Source organism: Saccopteryx leptura, chromosome 2 (genome assembly GCF_036850995.1).
Source record: "Saccopteryx leptura isolate mSacLep1 chromosome 2, mSacLep1_pri_phased_curated, whole genome shotgun sequence".
Classification (NCBI taxonomy): domain Eukaryota; kingdom Metazoa; phylum Chordata; class Mammalia; order Chiroptera; family Emballonuridae; genus Saccopteryx; species Saccopteryx leptura.
In genome coordinates this window covers 320,652,274-320,672,178 of record NC_089504.1, presented here as the reverse complement: position 1 = coordinate 320,672,178, position 19,905 = coordinate 320,652,274, and the positions used below count along the sequence as shown (strand labels likewise).

Here is a 19,905-nt window from a genome sequence, read left to right as displayed (position 1 = left end):
TCAATATATGACCTACGATCTCCTGAGGACTATCATGTTGTAGCAATTAGTTACACGTTTTCACAATGTCCAAAAAAGGATGCTGAGAGCAGTTGCTCTTTCAATTCTCTTATAATTCTTATTTTCTTTTTACTTCTTTAATTTTTTTATTTATTTTTATTTTTTTAGTCGAATTTATTGGGGTAACACTGGTTAACATAATTATGCAGGTTTCCGGTGCCCAACTCTACAGCTCATCTCTATACTCAGTACTGTGTGTTCACCCCTCCAAGTCAAGTCTTTGCTCATCACCATTTATCCCCTGTATACCGTCTCCTACAATCCCCATACTGTTGTCTGTGTTCATGAGTTTCCTTTTTGTCCTTTTTTGCTCAATCCTTCCACCCCCCTCCCCCAGCCCCCACCTCCTGACAGCTATCAGCCTGCTCTCTATATATGAATCTGTCTCTGTTTGCTTGTTAGTTCATTTTGTCCATTAGAGCCCACAATTGCCTGACCAGGTGGTGACGCAGTAGAGCACCAGACTGGGGTGCGGAGGACCCAGGTTTGAAATCCTGAGGATGCCAGCTTGAATGCGGGCTCATCCGGCTTGAACACAGGCTCACCAGCTTGAGCGCAGGGTCACTGGCTTGAGCGTGGGATCATAAACATGACCCAATGGTCGCTGGCTTGAGTCTAAGGTTGCTGGCTTGAGCAAGGGGTCACTTGCTCTGTGGTAGCCCCATGGTCAAGGCACATCAGTGAACAACTAAGGACCCGCAACAAAGAACTGATGCTTCTCATCTCTCTCCCTTCCCGTCTGCCTGTCCCTATCTGTCCCTCTCTCTGACTCTCTGTCTCTGTTAAAAATAAAAATAAAAAGATTTCACATTGAGTGAAATCATATGGTACTTGTCTTTCTCTGACTGGCTTATTTTTACCACCATAATATAGCCATTTTAGTGAAAATTTTAATATTCCTAGTGCTGTGATTTTCTGGAACCAAGAACCTTCCTTTGAGCTACTTTCCCCATTCTCGCTTCAAATTATAATCGCAATTTTTCTCTCAGTAGTTTCAAAACATTTAAGCACCCTATAGCATCAGCTTCCCTCTCGGCATTCACAGACTGGAATGGAGGACCAGAGGAGGGCTCATCACACACTGTGCACATATGCATTCGTTCGCTTAGTGCTTACTGAGGCATTGTCCTGGGAACTAGTGCTGCAAAAACAGGACAGATACAGCCCCTAATCTCAAGGAATTTATAATGCTGACAGCAGTATATGGTAAAAACACAAAGGTCGAGGAGGAAATGTTCTCCTGATTTTTCCAGCCCATAGTTTTCTACTTCTAGTCCCTACAGTCTCTTCAGACCACTTTTCCTGACTCAGGGTTGAGAGATACAGGTATCTGAAATAGTTCTCTGGGTTGGACTTCCTGCAGGAGCTACTGTGAAAGATAAAACATTTCTCTTTCAGGGAAAGATGCCAGTAAGGACAACTCCCAAGAGCCTAGCAATTCCTTCCTAGTATATAAGCACACAGCCAGAGGAGCCTGTTCATCAGATAGACAGATGCTAACCCACAGTGACAGGTCCTTTATTTGAATCATAATTGTGTTATCTAACAAATCACTGTACTAAAAAAATGATGTTACCCAGTGACCTTACTTAGTGGGAGCAGAGTGGGACTAAAATAACAGGCAGGGTGGCTCATTCCCGCTCCAGATGGACCAAAAAATATTTGCTGCTTTGAAAAATTCTGAGATCATTATCCTTCAGTTAGATAGGAAACTTAACTTTTAAGCATCACGACTTTAAACACTTAAGCTTTTAGCACCACCATCTGCCTAGGATCACATGCAAAGAAATTTGTGCCTGTCTTTTCTGTACCATAAAATAAAAACCACATTAGCAGACAATTGATACTAAGTTTTGTTTGAACCACTGTCACTTTAGCCAATACATGAAGACCACATTTTAACCACACACCCCTATTATTGACGCAGTTTTATCTTACGTTGCTATGGACAACATGGTTGCCTGAGATAAGAGTGGCTCTGTATGATTGAGGCCATAAATACTCGGGTGGACAGCATTGGTGCTCACATGACTGTGAGCTGAAGAATGCAGACTCAGACTAGGGTTTACCTGATGCTGCACTTTTAGGGTCTTTTAAGTGTAGAATGTTCCCTATTGATAGGCTTTAGCTTCATCTACGACCATACCACCCTGAATGCGCCCGATCTCGTCTGATTTCGGAAGGTAAGCAGGGTCGGGCCTGGTTAGTACTTGGATGGGATAGGCTTTAGCTTCTCCCAGACTATTAGAATTCTCAGTGCCCATCAACTGAAGTTCATGAAGAGGCAAAAATCGACTCTATGCTTATAACCAGTACCACTAAGAACTTCTAATCAGCATTGACATGTAGTCCAATTTTTATATTTTTTTAATTAATTTTAAATTTTCCTTATTTTATCTTTGTGAAAAATTACTTACAATGTCATTAATCGCTCTAAAAATACAAGTTGAGGTTGAGAGCCTGTAATTCCGGAGATTTGGCTGGCTCTGGAGCCCTTTTCATTCTTTCTGCTTCTAACAGCTTTATTGAAGTGTAATTGATATGCTGCAAAATTCACCCATTTTAAGCATACAAGTCAATGTCTTTTAGTGTATTTAGAGTGGTGTGCTATCACCACTATTTGTACCCTGACAACACCCTAAAAATAAACTGCCCATTTGAAGTCACTCCACATGCTTCCCCCAGCTTCTGGCAATCACTGAGCTACCTTCTGTCTCTGTAGATCCGACTTTTCTAGACAGTTCATATGAGTGGAATCACACAATATATGGTCTTCTGTGTCTGCTTCCTTCAGTTAGAGTCATGTTTTGAGAGTTCATCCATGTTGTAGCATGTGTCAATCAATACTCGATTCCTTCTTGCTGCCAAATAATCCATTTTGTTTGTGCATTCACTGGTTGGGCATTTAGGTTGTTTCTTCTTTTTGGCTATTATAAGATGCTGCTATGAACATTAGTATACAGATTTTTTTCCCTTTATAAATTTTTTATAATAAAATTAGCCATTTTAAAGTGAACAAGTTAGTGATACTTAATATATAGTTTTACAATGTGAGTGTTCAGGTTCTTGTGTGGATGTGTCTTCAGTTCTCTTGGGTATCTACCTAGAAATGGAGTAGCTAGGCATATAGTAATTTTGAAGAATTGCCCATCTGTTTTCCAAAGTGGCTGTACCATTTCACAATCCCACCAGCAATGTATGATGGTTCCAGTTTTTTCAACCCTTGCTAATACTTGTTAGATGTTGTCTGTCTATTCTTGATATTAAAGAAATCATACACATTGTGCTACAAAATATAATTTAGCCATTTTAGTGGGTATGAAGTAGTTTCTCACCATGGTTTTAATTTGTATTTCCCTAATGACTAATGATGTTGAGCACTATAATTCTTTTATAATCCTCTCATTGCCATTTAGATTTTTTTTTTAATCTATGAAAAGAAAACAAGATGTTTGTGAATTGTGGCCAGAGATATTTCAGTCTAATTTGTGATGCACTGTGTTTCACTGGTGTGGGTCTATTCACTGGAAGGGTTTTAGAGTGCTGTTACAATTAACTCCCTAAATGCTACTCTCTAAAATGTTCCTTTCATTGGTCAGTCCTATAGCATTTCTTACCTGAACAGAACTATTGGTCAGGGAGTAAAGAAATGTAAGTAAATATCTAGAAGGTAGAACCTTTGACATTGATCAAAAGGCATGGATTCCAGTACAGACTCTGCCATTTACCTTAAGCAGTCTCAGTTTTCTCCTCTGTATAATAACAATATCTGTCAGGATTGTCATAAGGATCATACATATAAAATATGTAAGCTATGTTTTAAAAATGCAAGCTACTAGACATATCTATTACAAGGTTTTATGATTCAAATTATTAATAAAAATACCTTTCCTGACAATAAGACTTAATAACAAGCATAAATTTTAGATGGTAATGTCACAGTTTCACTTTAGAGGTTACTTAGCATCCTGGACAGCAGTGATCTGCAAACATGGGTTTTGCAGTCTATAGAGTCTGTTGAAACCACTTATCTGCCATTGTAGCTCAAAAGCAACCAGAGACAATACAGAAATGATTGTAGGTGTGGCTGTATTCTTGTAAAACATGATTTATAAAAACTGGTGGAATGCTGGATTTGGCCTTGGGCTGTAGTTTGCCAACCCCTTCTCTACAATGAAAGGCACCATTCCCTTTGTTTACCATTGTCCTTTTATTATAACGAAACATGGCCATGGGATGGTCAGATAAGAAGAGTAGTAATCCATTTGAGAAACTTGTATTTCTACAAGTGGATTGTTGATGATATATATATAGTTGTAAATAATTTGCCTTAGAGCAGGGGTCAGGAATCTATGGCTCACGCGCCAGATGTGGCTCTTTTGATGGCTGCATCTGGCTCACAGACAAATCTTTAATAATAAAAATAATAATGTTAAAAATATAAAACATTCTCATTTATTATAATCTATTCATTTCCTACCGCTCATGTTCATGGTTGCAGGTAGCTGGAGCCAATCACAGCTGTCCTCCAGACAACACCAAATTTTTACCAGATAATGCGTAACGTACACGGGTTGTTGTATGGCTTTCACTGAATTACATTTTAAAATATGTGGCGTTCATGGCTCTCTCAGCCAAAAAGGTTCCCGACCCCTGCCTTAGAGAAACTCATTAAATAACTGCCAGTTAGTTTTTGCCCTGATCTTAAGATACCTGTGCTATAGCTAAGATCCCTGAGAGGAGAATGCTCTTGCTTCTTCATGCTTTTTCCTTCTTCATGAAATATTCAAAAATACTGAACAAGCTTCCTACCAGCTGGTAAAGTATTATAAATTTAGATTCTAACTAATATTTAAAGATGGGACTCCATTACCATTCATTTATGACAAAAAATACGTTCTTGCTTGAGCAATAGTTATAGATACTGAAAAGACACTTTTTTTAGTTATTTGAATCTGACGTTCTCTTTAAACATCAGCTTAGAATTTAATTATGTGAGGTTTTTTGGGTTTGTTTGTTTGTTTTAATTGATTTTATTTTGGGGTCTTTGTTTTGTTTTGTTTTGTTTGCTACATCCTGCCTGGTAATGGGATCCGCCTGTCACCTTTGTCAAGATGAGTTTAACTAAACTGAAACCCTTTTCTCCCATACCTCACAAGAGCAAAGAATCAACCCTACCAAGCAGGGGAAATCAGTAGACTAGCAAGTTCGTGGTACAAGTAAAGCTAATATTCCAAATCCTAGAGTCTAGTTTTATATTTCAGAATTGTTTCCTATGTATTTTCTCCAGCCTTGCTGGTATTCTCAGGGCTACTTTGTAGTCCATTTACTGGGCCATTTAATTGAGGTTTATTTTTTATTTTTTTAATAAATAAATTTTTATTTTAATGGGGTGACACCAATAAATCAGAGTACATATATTCAAAGAAAACATGTCCAGGTTATCTTGTCATTCAATTCTGTTGCATACCCATCACCCAAAGTCAGATTGTCCTCCGTCACCTTCTATCTAGTTTTCTTTGTGCCCCTCCCCCACCCCCTCCCCCTCTCCCTCCTTCCTTCCCCCCGCCCCCCGTAACCACCACACTCTTGTCCATGTCTCTTAGTCTCGTTTTTATGTCCCACCAATGTATGGAATCCTGCAGTTCTTGTTTTTTTTTTCTGATTTACTTATTTTACTCCGTATAATGTTATCAAGATCCCACCATTTTGTTGTAAGTGATCCGATGTCGAGGTTTATTTATTAAGGTCAGTTCTTACCAGCTCCTTTTCCCATTTTTCCCCTCTAGCTTTTAACTGAGTCAACTAACTAAACAAATAGCCTGACTTATGAGTCACTGGAAAAATAGAGCCATTGAGTGTGACTTCTTTAACTACTCTCTTCCTCTCATTAGTGATTCAATCTATATGATCGTCAATTCTTACCTCTTTTTCTCAGCTCAGTGGAAAAGATGTTCCTATTCCTCTTTTTTAATTTTATTATGAAATATTTCAAACACTTAAGAAAGCACAGACAATTGAATAATCAAATACTATCTACCGTTTTTAACAGGTGTTTAGATTTTTTCATGTTTGCATCAAATATTCTTTATTTTCAAGAAACAAAAAGGTAGGAAGTACAATAGAAGCCCTTTTGTATCCCTCTCTAACCCCATTTCTCTCCTTTCTCAGAGATAATTTTTGCCTTGAGCTAGCATGTGTTCATCTTATCTATAACTTGTACTTTTCCAACATAAATATATATTTATAAACAATATACAGAATTATTTCATGATTTTCTCCTTTTTTTATTTTTTCATGGTTTTTAAACATGACATAAATAGTATCACACACTTTGTATAACTCTGTGTATATTCGAGATTTATCAAGAGATCAAGGTCAGTGGTTTTCAACTTTGGCTGTCTACAGTACTCCCCCCTTATCCTAGGGGATACATTCCAAGACCTCGGAATACCTGCAACCACAAATAGTACCGAACCCTTCAACTCTACTGGAAATGTGGCAGCAACTTCTTCATCAGCAATTGTAGCCTCTAGCCTCTCCAGTAATTTTTATATTTTTCAGTTCCAACCTGTTCCTGAATCTGTGTGACCACCCCTTGACTTGCAGTAAATGTCTAGGGATCATGTGTTTCAGGGGATCCCTTGCTAAAGTCTTCATACAGGCTCAGTGCTTTCTGCTGCAACCTGTTGCTGTCCGTTCATGTCTTCCACCCACAAATTTAATGTCTTTTTTAACTTAAGCACTTATCACACACTCTGGCCATAACTTTTGCTGTTGAAGGTACAACTGCAAAACTACCACAGTTTCTTTTCCTTTCTTCACAATTTCACTGTAGTCTTAGCAACTTCAACATGCAACTTATTTTTTCTTAAGTAAAACTTTCACCTTTTCACTTAAAGGAAGCACTGTATGGCTTCTTTTTGATGTATTCAAATTGCCAGCCTCACTACTCATGTGCTTTGAGACCATAATTAAGTATAATAAGGGTTAGTTGAACACAAGCACTGCAGTTCCACAACAGAGTGATGACCATGACGGCTGCTAAAGCAACTCGTGGACAGGTAGTGTATGTATACAGCGTGGATACACTGGGCAAAGGGATAGTTAACATCCCAGCAGGACGGAGCAGGACAGTGCATGATTCATCACACTGTTCAGAATGATACACAATTTAAAACTTATGAATTATTTCTGGAATTTTCCATTTACTACTTCAGACTGCTACACAATTTAAAACTTATGAATTATTTCTGGAATTTTCCATTTACTACAGACTGCAGTTGATCATGAGTAACTGAAGTTGAAGAAAGCAAAACTGCGAATAAGAGGGGACTACTGTACATTAGATTCTTTTGGGAAGCTTTTAAACACATGCTTCTGAGCCTTACTCCCAGAGATCATTATTCTGGAGTATTAGCCAGGCTTTTATTTTTAATTAATATGTTTTATTTCTTAGAAAAGTTTTAGGTTTACAGAAAATTGAACAGAAAATGATCATTCCCATATATATTTACTCCACCCCCCAATCACGTTTCCCCTCTTATTAACATCTTGCACTGATGTGGGACATTTCATTATATATTAATTGCTGAGCCTATTTTGATATTAACTGAAGTCTATAGTTTACATTAGGGTTCACTGTTTGTGTTGTATAGTTCTGTGGATTTTGCCAAACACAAAATATCATGTATCTACCATTACAGTATCACAGAGAATAGTTTCACCACCCCAAAACTATCAGAAGTACTTCCAGGAGACTTGGTAGAATTGTCAGGCACACCCTGTAAGGAAGCAGCTCTAAATGCTCTCCTGGGCTCCATTCTATCCTAGATCTTGGCCCAGCAATTCTTCTCCAACTTGTAGTCCTCCCATGTCTTCAAAGAGGATGTTTTTTAAATTTTGTAGAGCTCTTCCTAGTTGTCCTTAGCAGGAGTGTTTGTCCAAATTACCTAGATCCACTATCACCAGAAATGGAAGTCTGCCCAAGATCCCAGTGAGCAGAAATTACAACTCAACAGTCTCAGAACATTCAGCTTTTCTCTAAAACATCTTAAGTTTTCTCGTTTAAATTGTCTTTGATACCCTAAGTGACTGAAACTGTCCTGGGTATTATGCAGAAAAAGAGGTAATTTACATTCATAAAACAAAATCCAGACTAGTAGGTCCCGAGCAGAAAAGTAAGCCCTGCGTTTTTCAGAAAATCTAAATACAAAATTGCTGATTTGAACGTAAGTAGAACAATCTGCATTTCAAGGAATAAAGCAAACAGAAGTAGCTTAAGTTTATATAAAAAAGAATACCTCGTCTGACCAGGCAGTGGTGCAGCAGATAGAGTGTCGGACTGGAATGCGGAGGACCCAGGTTCGAGACCCCAAGGTCGCCAGCTTGAGCGCGGGTTCATCTGGTTTGAGCAAAAAGCTCACCAGCTTGGACCCAAGGTTGCTGGCTTGAGCAAGGGGTTACTTGGTGCTGAAAGCCCGGGTCAAGGCACATATGAGAAAGCAATCAATGAACAACTAAGGTCTCGCAATGAAAAACTGATGATTGATGCTTCTCATCTCTCTCCGTTCCTATCTGTCTGTCCCTGTCTATCCCTCTCTCTGACTCTCTCTCTCTGTCTCAAAAAAAAAAAAAAAAGAATACCTCCCCAGGTCCACTTATTAGGTCTCTGACTTCATTGCTAATGTCTTCCTACCCTTGGGACTTCCTGCTTTAACTCACTCACTTGACCCAGACTGGCAGAGTGGTATGCTGACCAAGAGAGAGTCTTGCCCTAACAACAGAAAATTTTAAAAAACAAATTATTCTAGCCTGACCAGGCGGTTGTGCAGTGGATAGAGCATCGGACTGGGATGCGGAGGACCCAGGTTCAAGACCCCGAAGTCGCCAGCTTGAGCGCAGGCTCAGCTTGAGCACAAAGCTCACCAGCTTGGACCCAAGGTCGCTGGCTTGAGCAAGGGGTCACTCGGTCTGCTGAAGGCCCACAGTCAAGGCACATATGAGAAAGCAATCAATGAACAACTAAGGTGTCACAACGAAAAACTGATGATTGATGGTTCTCATCTCTCTCCGTTCCTGTCTGTCCCTATCTATCCCTCTCTCTGACTCTCTGTCTCTGTAAAAAAAAAATTATTCTCACTTCCTTTTGGAGAAGCCCACCTGAAAGGGCAAACATGAGTATATGTCACGGGACCTAGGCCAGTCATGAAAGGGAAAATATGTTGCTGATGGCAGTCAAACCTATGTTGTTTTCTTGAAGCTGATCAGACATGATCACTGTACTGTGTATTAGTCAGGGTGAAGAATGCTAGCTACTGTAACAAACCTGCAAGATCTCAACAACTTAACAAAGGTTTATTTCTTATTTTCTTTGCAATCCAGTACAGATCATTGGGCAGGCTTCTTCCACTTGGTAGTAAAATCTCCAAGGACCTCTGAGTCCTCCATTCAAAAAGAACAGTTGTGCACAGGAGGTTTGAGGCCAAGCATGTATATGATATATTGCTTCTGCCAATATTTTATTAGCCAGCATTCAGTCATAGGCTCCACATAACTGTAAAAGAGGTTCGGAAATACAGTTTTCCCAAATGCCCGGAAAGGAAATGAGGTAGAGATCAGTGATCACGTTGCATTGTCTGTGTCACAGTGTGTATTTCACCAACTTGAATTTAAGAGAATGATTCAAGAAGGCTAATAGAAAAAGTGTGAAGGAAAAAATTATATCAAGATACAGCAGGAGAAGAAAAAAAAAGATACAGCAGGAGAGAGGGGTGTAATGTAGATTTGTTGCCGGAAACTGCTAAGATTGAGACAATTTAATTTAGCTTGTTCCAGCAGAATCAGTCTTGGCCCCATCAGTAGTTTTACTGGCACAGACATTGTTAAGGTGAGACACTACTCTCATTTCTTAGTGCCACAAACCTAGAGGTAACTAACTTACTGTTGATGGTACTTTTTATCTGGGCTAATAATTTGTCTCAATATTTCTTTTTCAGGGTTTGAGTAAAAAAGTTGGTGTGTCATCCTCCATCCTCCAAGGTCTCTGGATCTCCTATAGCACAGAAGGTCTGTCCATGGCATTGGCATCTTTACGAAATCTCTACACTCCTAATATAAAGGTAAGTGCGTATAAATTATGTCAGATTAAAGAATTAACTGAAAAACGTAATTAGGAGGACATTTAAATGATTCTGTAATTGATCTTTGACTTGCCTTAGATAATCTCCTATTAGCCTTTTATGGATAAGTTAATATATTTTAAATTGTTACATTTTATTCTGTGAATTGAAGACCAAACCTGTTGACCTTCTACCTTCTGTAAGTTGAACCCAATTTATAGGATCAGATCCTACTGCCTCTAGGATGTGACTGATATTTGCCTGAGTATTATTTCTGTTTATTTCCTTATTCCTAGGTCAGCCGACTGCTGATTCTGGGAGGTGCCAACATTAATTACCGGACAGAGGTTTTAAATAATGCTCCAATTCTATGTGTCCAGTCTCATCTTGGGTACACAGAAATGGTGGCCCTGCTGTTGGAGTTCGGGGCCAATGTGGATGCCTCTTCTGAGAGCGGCCTGACGCCTCTGGGCTATGCCGCAGCGGCAGGCTTCCTGAGCATCGTGGTGCTGCTGTGCAAGAAGCGGGCCAAGGTAATGGCTGCCTGGCTCCGCTGCTTTTCCTTTCCTCCTCTGTCTTCCTCCTTGCAGGACTCTCTCATCTCCTGTGTTACCTCATGGATCAGGGGAGTGCCTCGAACCCCATTAGGGAGCAGATCAAAGGGAGGATGGGCTCTGCGTGCACCCCTGTGTTTGCATGCCAGTTCTGTGCTGCCTCTGGACACAGTCCTAACACCTTTGAGGGGCATTTAGGAAACCGCATTATCAGTAGCCACAAAAAGTCCCTACCTAACAACCAAGAACTTCTCTGCTGAGCTCAGAGTGAGGAAGGAGAGTGAAGGAGCAGGGAGACTGCAGTGGGAAGTCTGAACTGAAAGCTACCTGCAGACGCAGCCTTTCATGTGTAGAGAAGATAAGTTAGCCATGGAGATAAGAACAGGGACCAAACTCCCTCATCCTGTCCTTGAAGATGGCCCCCTAGAGGTATGGGGAGAAGATGATTCTATTTATTCTCAGACTGACCCGAGGAACTCAGAAGTAGCTCTGTCAGTGTATTTTAATACTCTAAAACCTTTCTAAAAATGTATTTGCTTTATAGTAACCCAAGAAATACTGATCTAAGAGAACTCAATTTCAAAATATTGGAGAAAAGAAAAGTGCTAGTCTCAAAAATGGAGGCCTCTGGGAAAATTGTAGCCTTGTGGTATTTAGTTTCATTCCAAAAGCAAACAGGATTTTGGTGGTTTTGCAGTGAAATACAAGTAATATGCATGACCTCATCCTGACGTGTCCAGTGTTTATAGTGGGAAAGAGAGGGGGACTCCTGAGACTCCTTTGGGAACTGGGTCCTGGGACTCTCAGTGAAATCCTAGAGCCTTAGACATTCACTGTGGCACAGTGACGGTCCACCTCTAAAGTTCTGTCACTGAAATCAACACTGCAAGAACCAGAATGATAACTGGGCCTTCTTAATATTGCTGTAAATTCATATTTTAATCTCAACAGGGTCTTTCCTGCTGCTCGGCTATCATTTTATTCAGCTTTCATTTTCCCCAGAGTAAAATGTGTAAATCATTTGCATTGCTCTTAGTATCCTATCAAGCTATTTTGCCCTCCTACATTACTAACATTGAGTCTATTTCAATGTTCCTCTGTCTCAGAACTCCATGAATCCTTACCTGTGCTCACCTTTACTTCTGTCTTAGAGAAGGAAGTGTTCAATTTCCTTGCCAGAGTGATTGCCTTCACCTGCATTCTTTATCTCAATAGGTTGCTCATTCTCTCACATTTTATTTTATTCTTTTTCTAAATTTACACTGCTTTAATTTATCCCCCAATTCCTACAAACCTACAAATGTATCCTCTATCCCAGGGGTCCCCAAACATTTTACACAGGGGGCCAATTCACTGTCCCTCAGACCATTGGAGGGCCGGACTATAAAAAAAACTATGAACAAATCCCTATGCACACTGCACATATCTTATTTTAAAGTAAAAAAACAAAACAGGAACAAATACAATATTTAAAATAAAGAACAAGTAAATTTAAATCAACAAACTGACCAGTATTTCAATGGGAACTATGCTCCTCTCACTGACCACCAATGAAAGAGGTGCCCCTTCCAGAAGTGCAGCGGGGCTGGATAAATGGCCTCAGGGGGCCGCAGTTTGGGGACCCCTGCTCTATCCCAAAAGAGAAATTTTTCTTTCTCCTGCTACCAGAGGCTACCATCCCATCTCTTAACTTCCACTTCCACCATGCCTGTCCCAAGAATCATCTTTACTTGCTGTCTCTGTTTACTTAGTGTCCTTAACCACTTGCCATCTGGCCTCCATGAGAGGAGGAGGAGGCAAGTCGTTACAATCAAACACAATTTGGTCAAAGTCTGCCTTCACACTTATTTTCTGTGAGGGCTTGAACAAGTCATTTAACCCTGCTCAATCTCACTTGTTTCGTCTAGAAAAAGGATTAATATGGTCATTTGGAGAATTAAAAATATTGAAGCCTTTTCTTAAAAATAGATGAAATCTCTTTAATCTCAGTGCCTAATAAATAATAGTCTTAAAAAAAAGAATACACTCAACCTCTTGGCATTCAAGTATAGCTACTCTCCCAAAAGTCACCAACAACTTACCAGTCACCAAATAAAGTCACTTTTTCTGACCCATAGAGGCAGTATGAACTCTCCTTCTCAGAACCTATGTCGTCCTCGTACCCCTCCTGCCTCCCTGGCCGCTGTTCTTCCTTCCATCGCTTGATGTAGCTGTTCACAAAGATTCTGTCCTCTGGTCTTCTCAGTCCTCATACTCCCTCCATGGCCTCTGCATTAAGAAGATAATGAAGAGTGCTAGCCAGTTATTTCGTAGAAAGTCCTTGAATTTTAGTTTGATACTTTCTCATCATTAGATTGAGTTTGTATATTTTTGTCAGTTATACCCCAGAAGAGATGCTGTGCCCTTACTAACCAGGGAATGCTAACCACTGTCGCTTGGTTAAGGTAGTGTCTTCCAAGCTTCTCAAATGCGAAACTACTGTTTTCCTATTTTTAGTTAAGAATTACCTTTAAAAAAAAAAAAAAGGCCCTGGCCAGTTGGCTCAGCGGTAGAGCGTCAGCCTGGCCTGCGGGCGACCCGGGTTCGATTCCCGGCCAGGGCACATAGGAGAAGCGCCCATTTGCTTCTCCACCCCCCCCTTCCTCTCTGTGTCTCTCTTTCCCTCCCGCAGCCAAGGCTCCATTGGAGCAAAGATGGCCCGGGCGCTGGGGATGGCTCCTTGGCCTCTGCCCCAGGCGCTAGAGTGGCTCTGGTCGCTGCAGAGCGACGCCCCCTGGTGGGCAGAGCATCGTCCCTGGTGGGCGTGCCGGGTGGATCCCGGTCCGGCGCATGCGGGAGTCTGACTGTCTCTCCCCATTTCCAGCTTCAGAAAAATACCAAAAAAAAAAAAAAAAAAAAAAAAGAATTACCTTTTAGGGAGCTGCTTTGACACTAGGCAGATAACTTGTTTCTCATGCTGTGTCCACCAACTTTAGGGTCGCTCCATCAGCGATTCTCACGGCAGTAATTATTGCTGTGGTGTTTGCCTGATAGTGATTTTCTATTTACCTCATTCCTTCAACATTTATTAATTGGGATCCTATTGTAAAGAAGAGCTGTTACTACTCCCCCATGTATTCATTTATTCAGTTATTTATTTCTAGCACGATAGATTCCTGGATATTGTTTTTATACTGTGACCTGTAACCCATTGCTATTATTATTTATATTTATTGTATTGCTCAGATTGGCCCAGATTTGGCATTGGAAGCTCCTTCAAGTTGGTTTCTGTGTCCTTTCAAATCCCCCACCTAGTATCTAATGAGCATGATTGTATCCTCTGGCACCACACGATGTTCCAAACTCATCTTTCACTAGTACTGCCCCAGCCTTGGAATCAAACATTTCTCTAAAAAACCAAGGCTCCTTTTATTTATCCCTTTAGTTTTTGAATACTGTATACAGTTCTGAGCATGAAAATGCTCAATGACTCTCCATGCCTACTAATTAAAATTCTGACCACTTAGCATTCAAAAATATCCATGCTCTGATCCCAAAAGACCCTCGCAACTTTTAGTTTAAACTTCCCTTTTACATACTCCTACCCTTACAAAAAAACTAGAATTAATCATTTCCTATCTCAGTGAATTGAGCATTAGTTCATTTGAGCTGCTATAACAAAATACCATAGCCTGAGTAGCTTATAAACAATTATTCCTCACAGTTCAGGAGGCTGAGTCCCAAGAACGTGGCGCCAGCAGATTGGCTGTCTGGTGAGAGCCTCCTCGTTTGCAGACAGAGCCTTCTTGCTGTTTCCTCACATGGTGGAAGGGCACAAGCAAGCTCTCTGGGGCCCCTACACAAAGACACTGATCGCATTCATGAGAGCTCTGCTTTCATGACCTAATTACTTCCCAAAGGCCCCATTTCCTGATGCCATCACCTTGGGGATTAGAATTCCAACATATAATTTTGAGGGGGATACAACATTCAGATCATAGCACTTTTCCCTCTGAATTCACTCCTGATTGTAGCCAGGAATTCTCTGAAACCTTATTGCACATTTACTTTCCTTATTGCATTTATTATATACTCCTTTGTTGGACAGCTTTTGTTATGTTGGTCATATCTCCCGTACCTTATTTGAAAATCCTTGACCACTGACCGAATCTGTATTTTACTATTTTACTCACCTTTTTATCCTGTGTGTTACCTTGCACATCGTAGGCATTTGGTAAACATTTGTTAACTAGATGGCTAAGTGGACCTACAGCTGCGGAAAACCAGATAGAGAACTTGTTTCAAATGTTGTAACTAGCTGCCTACCTGTCAGAAAAGGCTCCTGTCTGTTGAGACTTGCCACTAGAGACCTTCTGGTTGTTTGATCTTACTCAGGCTCTTATTTCATCCTAAACTTATAACTAACACTGCAGTTGTAAAAACTGCTACTGGAACTTAGTCTAGCATTCAGCCCCAAATCTTTGAGATTCTGCCCTCACATTGGAAGAAAGATGCAGCGTTTGCCAAAGCTTGGTGGTCAAATGTGTGATTCATGATATAAGATATTTTGCTTCTTTGGAAGACTAAAAAAAATTTGAGCTTCAAAAATGTTTTTCTTTCCTCTCATGATTTCAAAGACATTTGTTTGTATCAAGGGAGCTACAAGTCTTTCAAATTTTGGTCAGAAAAGAACTATTTAAGGACAAAGGAGAAAGTACCTCAGGAAAACAAAGCTGGAGCTGGGATTTTGTTTCTTGCTTCTTTTGGTGTGAAGACAAAAGCCTGACTTGAGGAAATGAGGTTCTCCCAGAGGGGCATCTGCCAGTTAGCTCAGTGCTGATTTAGCCTGAGTAGAAGAGTATCCTCTACATTTTCTCATAGATTGGTTCAGGTCATAGGAAAAACTGACCCTTAGTCCAGACCTGTGCAATGGTCTGATGTGACCAGATTGTGAGTACAGCCACAAGTCTTTGTTCACACAGATTTCTCTGTCCCCTCCCCTTAGGTGGATCACTTGGATAAAAATGGGCAGTGTGCTCTGGTCCATGCTGCACTCCGAGGTCATCTGGAGGTTGTGAAATTTTTGATTCAATGTGACTGGACAATGTCTGGCCAGCAGCAAGGGGTGTTTAAGAAGAGCCATGCCATCCAGCAGGCCCTCATCGCTGCAGCCAGCATGGGTTACACTGAGGTAAGAAAGCAGGTGATAAGATTTGTTTTTGTTTTCTTTTTAAATCTGTGTGGTGAAGAACTGAGTAGACCAGGAGTAAAGTGTTGCATTATTATGAAATTGCCACCCAGTTCATGTGAATTAGCTTTTGATCACTGCTTTGAGGAATAGAGAGGTTAGGCTCCATGAAGCACTTGAATTTCCAAATGCCAAGGCACCTAAAATCATGGGCACAGAATGTGAGAGTTGGACAGAACCTTGGAGTTTATCTAACCCAGTTCCTCTTCATCCTTCCACCCCTATTTAACAGACACTAACACTAGGCTCCAAGGGGTTATTTATTCAGCTGTGTCCCTATGGGTAGGCAGTGTAACATGGGAACAGCACAACATTTAGAATCTCTGAAGGGCCAGGTTTGAGTCCCAACTGTGCTACTCATTAGCTCTGGGCCTTGAACAATTTACCTAATCTCTTAGAACCTTAGTTTCCTCCCTGACCTGTGGTGGCGCAGTGGATAAAGCGTCGACCTGGAAATGCTGAGGTCTCCGGTTCGAAACCATGGGCTTGCCTGGTCAAGGCACATATGGGAGTTGATGCTTCCAGCTCCTCCCCCCGTCTCTCTCTCTGTCTCCCTCTCCTATCTCTCCCTCTCTCTCTCTCTCTCTCTCCCTCTCTCTCTCCTCTCTAAAATGAATAAATAAAATTTTTAAAAAATTAAAAAAAAAAAAAAAAACAGAACCTTAGTTTCCTATCAGTAAAGTGAGTCTAATAAATTGTTTTCTACAGCCCTGACCAGTTGGCTCAGCTGAGGTAGAGTGTCAGCCTGGCATGTCAGCCTGGCGTGTGAAAGTCCCAGGTTTAACTCCCGGTCAGGGCACATAGGAGAAGCACCCATCTGCTTCTCTACACTTCCCCCTCTCCTTTCTCTTTATCTCTCCTCTCTGTCTCTCTCTCTTCCCCTCCCGCAGCCAAGGCTCTATTGGAGCAAAGTTGGCCTGGGTGCTGAGGATGGCTCTATGGCCTCCACCTCAGGTGCTTGAATGGCTCCGGTTGCAACGGAGCAACACCCCAGATGGGCAGAGCATCACCCCCAGTGGGCTTGCCGGGTGGATCCTGGTCAGGCATATGCAGCAGTCTGTCTGTCTGTCTGCCTCCCCACTTCTCACTTCATAAAATTAAAAAAAAATTGTTTTTTACAAGTCTAGTATGAAAGATACTTTGTAAACTGTTAAAATACTATACAAATGGTATTTTTACTAACTTATTTATTAATGATAGTAATAATATATTGGAAAAATATATGGCATTGGTAGTTGGCTAGGAAATGTTAACCAGCACTGGGGAGGGAAGTGGATTGGAGCGAGAGGGAAAGAGGGGAGGAGAGAGGGAGAGAGCACTTACATACAGTCACATGCTGTATGGCAACATTTTGGTCAATGACAAACCACATATATGAGTGTGGTAATGGAGCTGAAAATTCCTATCACCTAGTGATGTCATAAGCCATTGTAATGTCATAGTACAACCTATTACTTATGGGCTTGTGGTATACTGGTATAAACAAACTTACTACACTGTCAGTTGTATAAAAGTAGCAAATACAATTATGTACAGTACATAATTCTTGATATTAATAATAAATGAATGTTACTGGTTTATGTATTTAGCCTACTGTATATTTATTGTTACTTTAGAGTGTACTCTTTCTACTTATAAAACCGTTTGCTGTAAAACAGTGTGCCTGTTACTCCAACAGCAGCCTCATACATCTTGTGTTTATCATATCACCTGCTCTTTGATTCAACCAATGGCTCAAGCACATCCTTTTCGTTTATGTTTGATATAATCTCATGTTGTTTTGTTCATTATGGCCCCTAAATTCACTGCTGATGTTGCCAGGTAAAGGGCACATTAAGTGATTGACCTGGAAACAAAATTAAGAGTAATTAAGGCTTGACCTGGCTGTGGCGCAGTGGATAGAGTGATGGACTGTGACGCGGAGGACCCAGGTTTGAAACTCTGAAGTCTCTGGCTTGAGCACAGACTCATCTGGTTTGAGCAAGGCTCAACAGCTTGAGCCCAAGGTCACTGGCTTGAGCAAGGGGTCACTCAGTCTGCTGTAGCCCCCAGATCAAGGCACATATGAGAAAGCAATCAATGAATAACTAAGGTGCCACAACAAAGAATTGGTACTTCTCATTTCTCCCTTCCTGTCTGTCTGTCCCTTTCTATCCCTTTCTCTGTCTCTCTCTGTGTCTGTCACAAAAAAAAGAAGTAATTAAGGACTACGAAGATAGAAAATCAGTGATGCTTATCAGTCACCAGGCAAGCATGTCTCATCCACTTCAGCTGCAGTCTTTAAGAGCAAGAACAAAGTGGTGCAAGCTGCTAAAGGGTCTACTTCACAGAAGACAACAAGACTAAAAAAAATTAAGAAGGGCTTTTATCAGAAATGGAGAAGTTTTTAATGATCTGGATTAAAGACTAGATACTTAACCATGTCCCCACAACACTGTGATGATCGTGGCCAAAGCAAATGTTTGTTTGAAATGTTGAAAGAAAAGGCTGGACCCAACTACTGTGTTGAATTTACTGTTAGCTCTGGGTAGTTTAAATAATTCAAGAATTGTTATTCATTAAATAATGTGAAAGAGTGGTGAGTCTGTGAATGCTGTTGTGAAAGCAGCTGAGGAATTTTTGGAAATTCTAGATAAGCTGACTGTGGAGGAAAATTACTTGCCAGAATTTTAATGTGGATGACACCTCCCTATTCTGGAAAGGGATACCTGAAAGGACTTTCATCCATAAGAAGGCCAAGTCAATGCCAGGTTTTAAGACTTTTCAGGACAGGATAATAGTCTTGCTTGGGGCAATGTTGCAGGCAGCAAAATGACACCCTTTGTGATCTGGCACAGTGAGAACGTCAGGGCCCTCAAACATGTCAATGAGCATACACGCCAGTGTCCTGCAGGGGCAATAAGAAGTCATGGTTGACCGGCTCCTCTTCCAAGATGCCCCCTGAATTGCTGTGCCAGAGAAAGGGAAAAGTATTATTCAGAGCACAACATACCTTTCAAGATTTGGCTTATTATAGATAATGCTGCTGGACATCCTCCTTTTATTGGTGCTCTTCATCCCAGTTTCGAAGTGATGTTTCATCCTCCAAACACCACTCTTTAATCCAACCAGTTGATTAAGGAGTTGTAGCAGCTTTTAAGGTCTGCTGCATAAGGAGGACCTTTGCCCAGGCTATTGCTGCAAGTGTGGAAGACACTGAGGCAATTCTGGAAGGATTACAACATCTATGAGTATATTAAGAATTTGATTTGGTTTAGGGTGATGTCACCAAGGAGTACATGAATGGCATCTGGAAGAAAACACACAAGAGGTTTATCCCTGACTGCAGAGGATTTGCCAAAGATGAAAATGTTGCAAAAATAAACAAAGCTGTGGTTGAGATGGCAACCTTGAACCTGGGTGTGGGTAAGGATGACATTGAGGAGCTCCTAGAAGTGGTTCCCAAGGAATTGACAAATGAGGAGGTGCTGGAATTGGAATAGGACCACATAGCTGAACAAAAGGCAAGAGAAAAGGAAATTGCAGAAGAAAAAGAAGAACCCCCCAAAAAAATTCACAGTGAAGAGTTTACCAGAAGCTTTTGCAGACCTCAATAAGCTCCTTAAAAAGTTTGAAAACATGGGTCCCAACACCAAAAAGTTTTCACTAATAGTACATTATCTGCTTATAAGCAAAACTATGGTGGAATATAAAAAAAAACTAACCAGCATGGACATATTTCTGAAGAGAGTGACACCTCCTCAAGAAGAGCCTCGGGCAGGTCTTCCAGGAGGTGTTCCAGAAGAAGGCGTTGTTACCACAGGAGCTGACAGCTCCATGCATATTACTGCCCTTGAAGACCTTCTCGTAGTATAAGATGTGGAGGTGGAAGACAGTGATGTTGATGATCCTGACCCTGTGCAGGCCTAGACTAATGTGTGTATGAATCTTAGTTCTTAACAAA

At 40.8% G+C, this 19,905-nt stretch overlaps 2 protein-coding genes across 8 annotated transcripts in view; one reads left to right on the top strand and one right to left on the bottom strand.

The window, feature by feature from the left end:
• STRADA (STE20 related adaptor alpha) overlaps window positions 1–19,905 on the bottom strand; it is a 424,012-nt gene that overhangs the window by 53,902 nt on the left and 350,205 nt on the right. The gene's annotated exons all lie outside the window — the stretch shown is intronic.
• TANC2 (tetratricopeptide repeat, ankyrin repeat and coiled-coil containing 2) overlaps window positions 1–19,905 on the top strand; it is a 372,265-nt gene that overhangs the window by 319,366 nt on the left and 32,994 nt on the right. For all 7 annotated transcript variants that reach the window (XM_066363072.1, XM_066363071.1, XM_066363070.1 and 4 more), the window contains 3 exons: window positions 10,059–10,181; window positions 10,478–10,714; window positions 15,720–15,905. In XM_066363072.1, coding sequence (XP_066219169.1) covers window positions 10,059–10,181; window positions 10,478–10,714; window positions 15,720–15,905 — 546 coding nt within the window. The remainder of the gene's footprint in view (window positions 1–10,058; window positions 10,182–10,477; window positions 10,715–15,719; window positions 15,906–19,905) is intronic.